Source organism: Pongo abelii, chromosome 9 (assembly GCF_028885655.2).
Source record: "Pongo abelii isolate AG06213 chromosome 9, NHGRI_mPonAbe1-v2.0_pri, whole genome shotgun sequence".
NCBI classification, from domain to species: Eukaryota; Metazoa; Chordata; class Mammalia; order Primates; family Hominidae; genus Pongo; species Pongo abelii.
Window position 1 is genome coordinate 32,703,215 of NC_071994.2, and position 14,810 is coordinate 32,718,024.

The 14,810-nt window shown below is 45.4% G+C and overlaps 1 protein-coding gene across 3 annotated transcripts in view; it reads left to right on the plus strand.

Moving 5' to 3' along the window:
• The first annotated feature begins 7,816 nt into the window (after positions 1 to 7,816).
• ELF5 (E74 like ETS transcription factor 5) overlaps positions 7,817 to 14,810 on the plus strand; it is a 33,115-nt gene continuing 26,121 nt past the window's right edge. For 2 of the 3 annotated variants that reach the window (XM_002821893.3, XM_009246483.3), the window contains exons 1-2: positions 7,817 to 7,842; positions 13,633 to 13,757. In XM_002821893.3, coding sequence (XP_002821939.2) covers positions 7,817 to 7,842; positions 13,633 to 13,757 — 151 coding nt within the window. Of the gene's footprint in view, positions 7,843 to 13,632; positions 13,758 to 14,810 lie in introns of those variants that run through there. The other variant, XM_009246485.3, reaches the window with a different exon arrangement.

A 14,810-nucleotide genomic window follows, 5' to 3' on the forward strand; every position in this document is an offset into this window, starting at 1 on the left:
AGTGTTCACTTGCCTGCAGAAAGAGTAAGTGTTTAATAATTGTATGATTGATAAGCTATTGATAACCTTCATTAGCATGATTCCCAGATTCGTCAAGCTAATTAGCCTGATCGGGAGGGACCACCCCATTCACTACCCAAGATTCCAATGGCAGCACCATTACCCCAGTCCGTCCTCTAACAACAGTATGGGCTGGCCACAGGGTCGTCCATTCCTCAGACTACCATCCCAAACAACTCTCTCAGAAAGCACACCTCATGCCTGCCACTTCCTGTGTGTGGTAGGAAAACATCTCAAGAAAATCCTGTCTTCAGGAATCCTTCCTATGAGAAGGGTCCTCTTGGCTGTGCCTCTCAGATCTGTGCCTTTATAGAGGCATTATGGCTTCAGATTCACTGGGCTTACCCAAAATATACAAACCTCAAATAGGTTGACTTCCAGTGTCTTTACTGGAAGAAGAAAGACCAACAATATGGTCATGCAGTTGCATCAACTATTTCACAAACATTATCATAATTAAACCTATAACTATAAAATCATATTTTTGTTACAGATTTTAATGAAATCAAATTCTGTCATTTTATATTACAATATTCTCCATTGACTTTGCCATTGTTTAACCTCCAGGGTGCCTTCAGTACTGGAAATAACAGAGACCTTTACTGTCCTGAGGCTCATAGCCAAGGAAGGGTTATTAAGGGGGGCCACCTAACTGTTGCTCTCAATTGAATCCGGGCTTCTGGTCAGGAAGATGGTAGCATGAACAGCTAAAGAGTGAGTTGGATGTAGGAGGATGAGGGAAAACACCCAAAGAGGAAACAAAGCAAAGAAAGAAATCTGACTAATCAATCAACCAACTGACAATCAACCAATGAGAATTGCTTAAGCACCTACTTTTGCACAAATCTGTGCAAGGCATTTTGGGGGACAAAAACTTATGACTCTTGTCCTTGCTTTCAAGGATCCTACCAGCAATTTGGGATGTCTAAGAAAATTGGTATCTCTTCAACCTAGATTCTGCCTCACCGAGAGGTACCAAATGGTAGCGTAACGGTAAAGCTTGTGGACTCTGGTGCATAGGCTCCATATGTGGTGCATTGGTGTATCCTGCAGAGGCTCCAGTACTGCTTTGTGTTCCACATGCTATGTGATATTGGGCAAGTTACTTCAACTCTGTATCCCTGTTTCCTCATCGGTAAATTTTAGGTGATAATAATGGTACCTACCTTGGAGGAATGATGTAAGGATTAAATGACTTAAAACCTGTAGCACGCCTAGACAGTTCTTGGCACCCAGTAAATGCTCAGCAAATGGTAGCTGTTATGATTATTCATTGTGGAAGAGGAAGGGCAACATTATCCTACTTGTTATGGTAATGCCCAAAGGTTGGGGCTCTCAACCAATATCTGTGTCTCTCTCTATAGCCCATTACAATAACTGCCATTTATTGAAACTTACCATGCACCAAGAATCATAGTAGTAGATACTTCACTGGTGAGGAAATTGTGACCCTGAAAAGCTGATAGCTCATCTAATGTCTCCCAGGTGGCAGGTGCTAGGAGTTTGTTGTTATATACACCCACTGACAGAAATCTTTTTGTTCTCAAATATTTGAGCCAATAGAGCATAGAAAATTGCATTTTCTCCAACAGACTCTTTTCTAAAAATAATACGAGAATAATAGTGACAGGGGTCTAATCCAAAGCTAGTGCATTTCACCATCACACTGTAAATCTCTCCTTCCAGTGGTATTATCTATGAATCTACCTAAACTTGTTTTTCTAACTCGCTTTTGTTTTCAGCCTGTGCTGCCTCTTGGGATGCTGGTGAAGGTGGCAGGTTGAGGGAAAAAATAAATGACGAAGAAATGTTGACCTTGGTTAAAGAAAGCAGGTTCTAGGAAAAGCATCTGAGATGTGAAGCCTGTTATATGTAGTGAAAAGAATAGGATGGAAGCCTCCAGCCTCTGTCAGATGGTATGCCCTTTAAGTCACATGATTTTATGATCCATGTAGGTATTGAGTGCATTCTTGATCCCAAGAACGATACTAGGCACCAGATTCAGTGAGGTACCAGAATTTCCACTCTATACTAACAGACAGATTGTGCCAGCAATAACCATGAATCCTAGAAATCTTGAGCCAACAGAGAGAGATGGGCCACCTTTTAGGCCAGTGTTGAGGCCAGAGCAAAAGAAGAGAGGCCAATTTAAGCTCCTGTTTCCACAGCTTGCCTTTAACATTGGTCAGGCCTGAGTTCAATGCAGGTTTGGCCACTGACCAACTGGATGAGCCCCAGCAATCGTGGCACCTCTGTTTCTTTGTCTTAAAAAAAGAAAGTAGTGATAGCTACCTCCCACGATAATTATGAAAAATAACCAAGGAAATACAGGTGAGTCATCCTAGCACAATACTTGGTACATCATAGATGCTCTTTAGGTGTGATTCTCTCCTCCCTATCCCCAAAGAACTGCCCCAGGAGCACCCAGAAACTGGTTAGCACAGCAGTTAAGAGGATGGGCTCCAGAGGCAGGCAGCCTAGACTAAAATACTTGCTCTACCACTTAGTTGTGTGACGATGAACAAGTTACTTAACCTCTCTGTGCCTCAGTTTCCTCATCTGTAAATTAGAGATGATCGGTAACTTCCTTGTCGAATATGTATGAAAATTTAATGTAAGGAATACAACCGGTCAAAATGTAAATAAGCCACACTTAGTTAGGGTTCCCTCTACTCCCCAAGTTTTCACTCATTTAATTCACACAACAACCCTGCAGGAAATGTATTCCTTTTTTCCCATTTTACAGATGAGGCAACTGGGATGCAGAGATGTTCAATAGGCTTCCCAGACTCACCCAGACAGCAAATGGCAGATCAGAGATTCAAACTTAGGAAGTCTCCTTCCAGAATCTGTTTTCTTAGCCACTGTGTTACAATTATAAGCCCAATTAGTGTTACTTAGTATTGCTGTATAGCCAGGACACCAGAAGCAGGATAGGCTGGGAGTTCTCAAATGTCTCATTCCTTCTTCTGCCCCCGTCCCCCAACCCTAGTCCTTTTACCTTCCTCTTCCATCCCCAGGCCCCACTCTTGTTGTCATTCAACACTCATAATGCATTTCTTAGATGCTTCGTGTTCAATGTCATCCAAGATCTCCGCTCCAATCAAATTGAAGTTTAAAGTGATAGTTAATTAGAGTCAAATTCCTCTTTTATTTTGGGTTTATCTTAATCGTCCCTTTTATCCACTGGTCCAGAAGCCTGTAATTTCACACACGGGCACCCAGAAATGCTATATTATTCATTTGGGACCGTGAGACAGAGTTCATGGTCTTATACATCCATTCTCAGAAGACTTTTACACTCAATAATTGAGTCAGTTGGGCAGCCACAGCCCCTGGGGAAAAAATTGAGCCAAGAGAGTATAGAAAAAATATAATTTCTCCAAAGACTCTTTTTTTTTGAGATGGAGTCTCACTCTGTTGCCCGAGCTGGAGTGCAATGGCGCGATCTCGGCTCACTGCAACCTCCGCCTCCTGGGTTCAAGCGATTCTCCTGCCTCAGCCTCCTGAGTAGCTGGGATTACAGGTGTGCACCACCACGCCTGGCTAATTTTTGTATTTTTAGTAGAGATGGGGTTTCATCATGTTGGCCAGGCTGGTCTCGAACTCCTGACCTCGTGATCTGCCCGCCTCGGCCTCCCAAAGTGCTGGGATTACAGGCATGAGCCACTGTGCCCAGCCCAAAAGACTCTTTTCTAAAAACAGTATCAGAATAACATGTTTTCCCTAAAAACTTCTCCACTGAGAAGAATGTATATGTTCAGAAAGAAACACTGGTAACATTTCAGAAACCAGTGACAAGATAGGCCAGTGCCCAACAATGGAAAACACAGTGTGTAGGACTATCACAGTCCACAGTCCCCTAGAAACCAAAGAGAAAGAGAAGTTCAGAATTTTAAAGCGCGGAAGAAGCCCAAAGACCATGTAATCCAGCTACTTGCAAACGCTTTCTAAGAGCAAATTCTTTTGTTCAAATGAAATCTTACCCGGAAGATTTATATAAAAGCTGAGATGCTCTATTGAGTCAGGAAGGAACGGGGTGGTCTAGAGCCTAACCCATTCTACTCCACTCCCATCCTCTCAACCGCAAAAGTCCTTGTAAGGGCTCCAGGGAGCCCCTGGGGTTCCTCAAGTCACAGTTTGAAAAAAATCACTATTTCGATCCCACTTCCTCCTTTTGCTACTGGGGAAAAATGAAGCCCAGAGAAGTCCAGGTTACCCAGCCAAGATAGGGGCCTAGGCAGTCACCTATCTTTCTTCAACAATTTTTCCATGATGACACCCCGAATCCTCTCATGAACTGCCTTTTGTTTCTGCAGGCTATATGCGTATTTGTATTTGTGTGTTTGTACCCATGCCCAGTGATCCCAAGAAAACATAACAAACCAGTCCCTGCTTTCGCTTTAAAGCTTGGAGTCTGCCATTTGAATACAACATCTCAGCTGCCCAAGATGGCTAGAAGCAGAATGCAAAAAGGCACAGGGTTATAAATACCTGTCTCATAGATGACCTGGGACACTGTGCTTCGCAGCCTAAATTAGGCAGAGTTTCTGTTGTCACGGAGAAGTACTAAAAAGCGGGCAGTTCTCAGCGAGACACCTGAGAGCTGGCATCCACATCAGGCCCCCTGGTCTATTAGCTTTGGACACCTGACTGGGCCACTAAGCCTCTTCATTTCTCCATCTGTGAAACAGAGGAGGGGAAAGGGAGGAAGCCGCTGCACGGCTCATTACATCCAAGTGTTCGAAGTTTAATAAGTTAATGTGTCTGATGTCCTGATGGTGCTTAGGGAGAAAAAGTGGAAGAAAAGGCCCTAAAATAGTTATCCAAGCTGCCTGTTCCCTTCACCTGGTTGGAAGGTGTAGGTTGGAAGAAATAACGAGGGGGAATCCTGCTGAGCGTGCCCTATCAAGGACAATGCCGCAGTCATCATAGCTAATGGACGGCTTGCCTGGCCTCCTGCGAATCTCATAATAGCCATGAGGAGAGGCCCCATCACTTACATTACACTCATGAAGCCCAGAGATGTTAGCTACATTTTTCTAGGTAGCACAGCTAGGAAATGATGGACACAGAATTTGAATCCAAAGGCAATTAGCTGCAAAACCTGAGGTCTTAACACCGGACCTATAATGTTCTTCCTTCTCACCACATGGGAAAAACGGAGAAAGACATGATCTTACAAAAGCGCTGGGCTCAGCCAGCGTGGGAGAGAGGCAGCGCAGACCGGCACCAGGGTAGAACCTCTATGTTTCCCCTCCAGCTTGCACAGAGGAAAATTCCTCAGCAAACGCACGATCCTGCACAGCTCCCAGGGACAAGAATTTTCTGCTTGTTTACTGAGTCCCCTGGGCTGGGAGTGGGGGGTTGCAGGGCAGGGGTGAGCTGGGCACAAAAGCAGGATAAAGGTAAACTTTCTGCATATGAGAACCATTTCCCCCCTCCAAGGAGCCGTGTCACACTGTATGTCACCGTCATCAAAGGGGCTGTGCGTAAACCTGAAAAACCAAACGGACCTGTCTGTAGGTGTCACTTATATCACAAGGCTACAGGTGTCTTTATTTCCACTGCACGCTGGTGCTGGGAGCGCCTGCCTTCTCTTGCCTTGAAAGCCTCCTCTTTGGACCTAGCCACCGCTGCCCTCACGTAAGCGCCTTTTCTTTGCTTTTTTGGATGAATCGTAAAGGGTGTCAGGGCTCAGAGGCTCGGCCTGGGGCCTGGGTCTGCTCGTCCCTCTCCAGCTCCAGGGCCGGCACCTGCGCTGGGTGCGGTCCCAGGCCCTCCGGGAGCTGTTTGACACGGATGTGACGGTTTGCCTGAGAGAGACCTGTTTGCCTCCGCGGGCCGTGCGGCCACCCGCCCTCCCCACAGCCCCCACTCCCTCTGGATCCCTTAGCTGAACCAAGGGGAATTAAGAGAACGCGCCCAGGCGCTCAGTTCTCTACCCTCCCTAAAGCTTCTTTAGGAAGGGAAGCTGGATTTTACTCAGAAAAATATTTAGCTTCAAGGAAAGCCCCCCACCTAGCCTTCTGCCCTGACTGAATTCCTTTCCCCACCGGCCTGCCCACTGTCCCCCACCCCCTCGATACAGAGAACTGCCTTATTATAGTTTGGGGCATTTTCAGGAATTTGTACAAAACAGTTTTAAAAGAAACCCATTTGCCCTCTGACATCTCCCCAGAAGAGAATGCTTCCAGAAAAGCAATGGTTAGGGTTTTTCCACTGTGTTCTCAGGCCTTGTCAGACTCTGCAGTGCGTGGGGTTTCTGTGGGGTTGCCCCCTGCTGACAGCGACAGGTAGCACAAGCTCCCTCCTCAGGCTGAAGCCGGGCCTGTGTATGGATGCCTTTTGTACGTCCGAAAGTGTGTCAGACATCACTAGGTGCAATCGCTTCATGTTACAGATGAGGAAACTGAGGCCAGAAAGGCTAGATGACTTAGGGAGGCAGCTCTGTGTTTCAGTCTAGTCCAGAGACCCAGGGAAAGGGGTGGTTTGCCCATCCGAGTGAACGCTTGATTCTTTTGTCTTCGTGTTCTCTGCGATACTGTTTTTCACAATCTAAGGTATTCTCGGGCCGGAGTTTTCAGTTTGGTCATCTTCCTTTTTCAGAAGTCACCAGAGTGGCAAATTTTTAGATACATTGTTGATGGCTGATTTTTCCCTCTAAAACAGGATTGAGTATATGTATTATGCCCCATCCTTTGCATATATTGGATTGCATGATTTAAAAAAAAAAAAAAAATCCCCATTTTAGAGATGAGGAAACTGGAGTTCAAAGAGGGGCATGAATATTTATATACCACATCTATATGAAAAAAAGCTTAAGAATTTCAGCAGGCTGGGTAATAAGAAATATGCCCCACGTTCGCGGCAGCAGAGGTAGGATTTAACCCCTGATGTATGTAATCCAAAACTGGTAAGCTTTGCATCAAAGCCTACAGCAAACTACATGGCATACCTTTTCAGATCTTCGCTGCACCTTCAGAAAAACAGCTATAAACAAACAAACACGCAAACTCCCTAAGTGAGCTAAAGAAAAATGAGGAATCACTTGACAAGAGGTCAGCAAATTGGTTCTCACAGCTGCTGGGGTTCCTCCCAGAAGAACAAACACTCCAGCACCCAACCCTCAATCTTTCTTTAGCAGTAAGTGTTGAAATACTCCACTGGGTTCTCCTCAATGGGCCCCTTCTTAGGGAGGTCCAAGGGCTGGGAAATTGACCCTCCCTTGCTCACAAGGCTTGGGATGGAGTGGACATTTGGGTATCACTGAGGCTTTAGGGAAGGAAAACCGATTTTCTTCCCAATGATACCACTCAGAGGATGGGGTTGAGGAAGCCCAATCTTGGCCCCTTTTTTCTATATTTTGCACCCTATGGCCTTGTTCTGCCCAGTGATGATTTGGCCTGTAAACAGCCAATGTATAGATGCTTAATTGGGCCAATTTTTGGTCACATGCCCAGAGTGAAGTTGATGATCACCACCAGAGTCAGGAAGGAATTTTCCTCCTCTGGCAAACTGGCCAAGGCTGAGTGGTTTGCTCCTTCCCCTCTCTCTGGGAGGCTGAGCAGGGGTGCCGGGTTGCTCAGGCCATGGGCGCCACACCTGTTATTGCTGCCTCTGATTTGTGTGACGCTGAGAAGCCCACAGGCCTGTCCCTCCGACTCGGTGGACCCTCTCTGTGTGCATTTGGTGTGTGAGCCAGCTCTGAGAAGGGTTCAGAAGCCACTGGAGGCATCCGGGGACCTCAGCTTCCATGCCATCTCTGCCTCACTCCCACAGGTACCTGCAGCCAACTTTCTCACGTGTGAAGTGAGCCCACCTGATTCCTCCACCTTGTGTTAATCATTCTTGAGCCTTTCCTACTTACTAGGCAGCTAGAATGATGACTACATTTGGGGGAAACTGATTCCAGCTTTCACGGATCTATCGGTGGGCAGTGAGTGAGGGTCCAGAGTGTTTAAGGTACCCGGCTAGCCTGGGCAAAGAATATCCAGCTGTCCTGAGATATCTACATACAACTGGGGTAGAAGGCAGTGGGCACAGGAGAAAAGGGAGAAGAGGAAATCAGGGAGCTTTTTCAGCACTAAAAGTTCAGTCTGTGTGTGTAGTGGTTGGATTTTCCTCCAATTTGGTGGACTTGCTTGACCAAAAAAAATGAAAATATAATCAATGTGTATGCATATGTGTGTGAGTGCCCGGGTTTGGATGTGTTGGCTCAATCAGGTGGGTGTCTGCAGAAATTCACAGAGTTAGGGCAGACCTTGGGGGCTGTCTTATCTGTGTTCTTGTTTAGTAGTTGAAGAACTGAGATTTGGAGAGGGGCAAGAGGCAGAATCATAACTCCAGGCCCAGGGCTCCTTCCATGATGAGCCAGCTAGTCCCTCACAAAATGAAAAGTATATCCAGAACAGCAGGCCAAGAGACCTCCCAGGAGATCCCTGTCTGTACTGACGCTGACACTAGGTTGATCTATCACAGCGCTTCTCCATCTTTTTTTATCACTTCTCCTAAGGACACTTTTTAGGTCACTTTTTCTTAATCATCTCCCCACCAGAAATGTGAGTACCAGAGATAAACTATACATCTACTGTAGACCTTTGGAGTGTGATAAAACACTGTAATTAATAACTCAGTTTTTTTACCCCCAAGAACCCATTTTTGTCCCCTAAAGAGGGGGGCAATATCACCCCCCTTGAGCAGGCCTGGCCTAACCTCAGGCCTGTGTTCACATATCCCTGGGCCTCAGTGTTATTTCTGAGAAAGCGGGCTCCGAACATCTGCCTTTTCCCACCTATCCTGCTCTACCTCCACTAAAGAAGTCCTTAAGAGCTAAAATGTTCAATTATTGCAAGGACCTTAGAGGGCCTAGAGAAGAGAGGCTACTGAATACAAAGCAGCCACTATTCTTGAACTCTCACACCTACTGCATGCTGGCTAAGTAGCCAAGGTCTTTTGTGGAGAGCCCAGAGTTAATAACACCCACTCCTGCTGTAACAGGAAAAAAACAAAAACAAAAACAAAAAAAAAACACCTTTTTCTGCTTTTATAAAAGATATTTTTTCCAAAAGCAAGAAATAATTACAGAAGAAAAATAGCATGCTGTACACCGGAGAAGGCCCTTTACAAAAACTTAATGGATATAATTTGCCTTAGAAGGAATTACCAAAGGGAATCAGATACAGCATTGTGTATAGCACTAGAGAGATTACAGATCAAGAGAGTGGGCCGGTGTAAACAGGAGAAAGAATAACAATATTAAAGGAGGTAAAAATACTATTGATCAAAAAATATTTCTAGTTTTTATATAATGCCATTCAATTTACCAAATGACCTTTTTTTTTTTTTAATACCAAATGACTTTTGAGAGTAATTAGTGAGGCATAGATGAGGAAGATCTCATTCCCACTGTCGTGTTTTGTATTTGATGGATTCCTTATTTGACTCTGAAGACCTGGGGACTGTTTTCTGTTTTCTTCCATGTGGAATTCACCTCTCCTTTCTCCCAACCCAATGAAGGTCATATCACAGGCCTGCTATCCTCTTCTTTAGTTTTCTGAGCCTCCTGGCCCAGAAGAAAAGGGATATATTTGTCTTCAGTGCTCACTTAAAGGAACTTTTCTGAAGTCCAGTCCAGAAAGCAGAAGTGGCTTTCAGCACCTGAGGCCCTTCCCTTCCTCATAACCTCTCACCCCATCCCTCAGCATCCTACCCCCTCCCTCCCCCCCACACTCAGGATATAAAACCAGCCAATCCGTGGGAAAATCACAGCCCAAACCCAGGCAGCCTTGACATCTGTTTGATTGGGCTCCCAGGAGGAGATCCATGCCCACGATAATCTGCAGAGCACATTAACCCTCTCCAGGCATCAGCGAAGAGACTTCCCAGCAGAGTCTGGAAACTCTCGGGTGATGGCCCAGAAAAGGTGCCTAAGTGTCAGAATTCAAACTCGGTTATGTATTTACATCTGGAGAGGAGTTCTCATGCATGTTTTTGTTGCTGTTGTTGTTGTTTTTGAGACACAGTCTCACTCTGTCACCCAGGCTGGAGTGCAGTGGCACGATCTCAGCTCACTGCAACCTCTGCCTCCCAGGTTCAAGCGATTCTCATGCCTCAGCCTCCCGAGTAGCTGGGATTACAGGTGTGCACCACCATGCTCAGCTAATTGTTGTGTATTTAGTGGAGACGGGGTTTCGCCATGTTGGCCAGGCTGGTCTCGAACTCCTGACCTCAAGTGATCTGCCCACCTTAGCCTTCCAAAATGCTGGGATTACAGGCATGAACCACCACACCTGGCCTCTCATGCATATTTGATGGTGATGATGATGGTGGTTGGAGATTTTCAAGCATCTGCAAAGAATTGACCTTTGGTTTCAGAATCACACAATCCTTCCCCTCTTAGTACTGAGGTTTGATTTGCTATATAAGTGTGCCTTGGGGCTCAATTGTGTTTTCAGAAAGAGAAGCAGATGGGTCAGAAGCAGATGAGTCAGAAAACTAAGGATCTCCCTGCCACTTAACTCTGGCATCCACTGGCTATGTGACCTTGAGCTAGTTACACAAATTCCGAGTCTCAACTTCCTCAACTGTAAAATGGTGGAGGCGAGGAGGGAAATTGGACTAACTCAGTATTTTCCAACATGTGGTACTTACATCAACTGGCAATATGTCAGATGAATCTGGTTAGGGGTTGCAAACTTTTTCTTAAAGGGTCAGGTATTTTAGGATTAGCAGGCCAAAAGGCAAAATCAAGGATATGATGTAAATATTTATATAACCACTTAAAATATAACCACTTAAAAATGTAAAGTTTTGTTTATTTTTTATTTTTTTGTGAGACGTAGTCTTGCTCTGTCGCCCAGGCTGGAGTGCAGTGGCACAATCTTGGCTCACTGCAACCTCTGCCTCCTGGGTTCAAGCGATTCTCCTGTCTCACTCTCCCGAGGAGCTGGGATTGCAGGCATGCACCAACACACCCAGCTAATGTTTGTATTTTTAGTAGAGACGGGGTTTCACCATGTTGGCCAGGCTGGTCTTGAACTCCTGACCTCAGGTGATCCACCCGCCTCAGCCTCCCAAAGTGCTGGGATTACAGGCGTAAACCACTGCGCCCAGCAGTAAAATTATTTTTAACTGCAGGCTTTACAAAAATAGGTGAGGGACTGCATTTTGCCTGTAGGATGTAGTTTGCTAACCCCTGATTTAGGTGGCGCATGAACCATTTTTATTCAAATGCTTAAATATTTATTTTTATGTATGTTTAAAAAATCCTGACTTTCCATTTATACTGCTGATATAAAGTTTTCCTTTTAATTAGCATATTTATGTTAAAACAAAAAGGGAGTTGATGATTTTTTTAAGCATTTTAAGTAAATAATAGTGCTCATAGTATAGGGATTGAGGGAAATTATCACAGTCGTAGGCAAATGACTGAAATTTAGGAAACACTGGACTAGATAAAGATTCGCTCCTGCCAATCTTAAAATTTCATGTGTTTAATATCCCAAGACACTTACCAGTGGTGTGATCTTGAGCAGCTATGTTCCCTTTGCAAAATGAGGAAAGAACCACTCTATGTCATTTCAAGAATCAGAAAAAAGAGTTCGGGTGAACAGATTGTTTTAATTCACCAAACATGGATTATTATTTTTTCTGAATTGTGGGGAGATGGGATTCAGCAGAGAGTGGCATGTGGGAATATGGGAAGCAGCAAAGTTGAGACTGGCACAGGCAAGAATGTGTGCAAGCAGGGGCCCTAGGCCTGTTCTTTTCTGCCTTCCTTCCAGCCTCAACCACACACCCTGCCCCAAAGCTCCTTGCCGCCGCCAAAGTGTATGGGGACTGGAGCACAGCAATTAGAATGGGCTTTTTAAACAGACACACCTGAGCTGCCACCCAGCTTCGCTGGCTTTGCATGTGTTACCCGGAATCTCAGAGCCTCCATCCCTCATCTATGAAATGGAACTGCTGCCAGTACCTATCTCAGAGTGGTTGTTCTGAGTAGACCAGGAAGAATGAAGCTAAAGTACTAAAGTACTTAGCATGAAGCCCAAAGTGAAGTGCTTGTTGCAATTACCACAGGTCCACACTCGTCTCGAAAACCTTGGGCCACACATGCTGCAGAATTCTGAATTCTTCACAGATTTAGGAAGGCAAGATAGTACATATACAGTGGAGTACAGATTACCCCTCTGGGTCTAGGGTTGCTCAAAACATTAATATTTCTGCACTGCGTCATAAGAATATTCACTCAGTGCAATAAATAAAACTGTAACGATAATTATAAAACTGTATAACATATATGTTGTAGGTATGTGTATGTATGTATAAAACAGTGTATAAAACTATATAACATCAATTCAGGACTGTTTTGTGCTAGAAAATAAGATTGCAGCGAACACACACACACATACACGCACACTTCCTTTCAGTTTTCAGAGTTTTCAGATTTCAGAATTATGGATTGATCATACACAGTAATTCTTATCTTATTTTTATTTATTTATTTTATTCGGCCAGTTTCTGTGGCTCACGCCTGTAATCCCAGGACTTTGGGAGGCCAACAAGGGGAGATCACTTGAGGTCAGGAGTTCGAGACCAGCCTGGCCAACATGGTGAAACTCCATCTTTACTAAAAATACAAAAATTAGCCAGGTTTGGTGGTACACACTTGTAGTCCCAGCTACTTGGGAGGTGGAGGTGGGAGGATCACTTGAACCCAGGAGGCAGAGGTTGCAGTGAGCTGAGATCACACCACTACACTCCAGCCTGGGTGACAGAGCAGGATTACATCTTTTTAAAAAAATCAATTTTATTTTATTTTTATTATTTCAACTTTCAGTTTAGATTCAGGGGGTATGTGTGCAGGTTTGTTACCTGTGTGTATTGCATAATGCTGAGGTTTCAGGTGCTATTGATCTTATCACACAGGTACTAAGCGTAGTATCCAGTAGTTAGTTTTTCAACCTTGGCCCCCTTCCCTGCCTCCTCCCTCTGGTAGTCCCCAGTGTCTATTGTTCCCATCTTCATGTCCAGGAGTACTCCACGTTTAGTGCCCCCTTCTAAGTGAGAAGATGAGGTATACGGTTTTCTGTTCCTGACTTAATTTGCTTGGGATAATAGCCTCCAGCTGCATCTGTGTTGCTGCACAGGGCATGATCTTGTTCTTTCTTATGGCTTCATCTCACTCTGTTTCTAGAAGCATATTATTGAACATCGTAAGTCAGAGTTCAGGGGTCAGATGTGAGCAAACAGGAAACACAAATAAAGAGGTAATATTGCATAACCGGTGCCTCCATGCTCCAGTCCCCTCTTTGCCACTTTCTAGTTATATCACTTAGGCAATTGCCTCAACCCTTTTGCCTCAGTTTTCTCATCTAAAATGGGGATAGACAGGATGTGGCAAGGATGGAATAATGTCACTCATAGGTGACAGGGGGTGCCTGCTCCTAGTGAGTGACGTGTTTGTTATCATTTTTAAAAACCAAGTATCACCCTGCTAGGGGCTCCTGCACAGTGTGGCTTCAGGAGTACCTCACCCCAGCCTTCTCACGACCTCTCCCGCTGTTGCAGGGTAATGTTGGACTCGGTGACACACAGCACCTTCCTGCCTAATGCATCCTTCTGCGATCCTCTGATGTCGTGGACTGATCTGTTCAGCAATGAAGAGTACTACCCTGCCTTTGAGCATCAGACAGGTGCGTACGTTTGAAGGAGCCCATCTGAGCGCAGCCAGGATGGGGTAGGGCAGGAGGTGGTGCTGGCCACAGGCGGAAGACAAAGCTGTGCTGGGGCCTAGGAACACCAGAGTTCAGGGCAGAGGGCTGGAGGGCTCCTGGATGGAAGGAAGGGCAACCTCTTGCAGATAAAAGGTGCTGGAACCCTCACCCCCAAACTCCCTACTTCTGTGGCCTCGAGGCCGTGCGAGGCTCAGCTAACCTCTCTGAGCCTCATTTTGCTACCAAGTAAAATGTACGTCTCTTGGAGTTATTATGATATTTAAACAATGTAGTAGAAAGAAAGCCCTTAGCCCAGGACCTGGTATGCTGTGTTTGCTTGATCATGGTGGTTTTAGCCAACATTTACTGAACACAAGCTGTGTACCAAACCATGTGCCAAGCACCATCTCATCCTTGCCAAAGCCCTATGAGATGAACAATTATTATCCCCATCTTACAAATGAAGAAACTGAGACACAGAGAGGATAAGTGACCTGCCCTGGGCCTCACAGTTAAGCTCCATGCAAGTTGACCCATCTTATAATTGATATCACACTGTGATTATTGATATTAATATATCATTATTCTCTGAGCTTCTATTTCTTTTTCCCTAAACCAGGGGTGATGAGAGCTACTATAAGGACTAAGGGAGCCAAAGGGTGTAAATATGTAGCCTGGCACAAAACAAGTGTTCAGTAAATATGAGCCCCTCGCTGTTCCTCAGGCCTCCCTCCCCACCCTTCCTCCTCTTTCTCAGCCTGGATTTCTCCACCTGAGAAGGCAGCATGGGACCTTCAGAAAATCCCATGCTGGAGGGAGGCCAGCCGAGCTTTGCCCCCAGAAACCCTCTGAGGGCCTCTGTCACTGAGGTGCTTGGGTGACCGCACATCACAGCACACCTGGCTGACTGCTGGCACAACAGGAGCACACGCTGCTCAGCGGTCGTGCAAGTGCCAATCAAGCTGTCAGTCCTCACTGAGTGTTAACCCCATGTAGGAGTCCAGACTCAGTGTCCGGAGGCAGGCAGTGTGC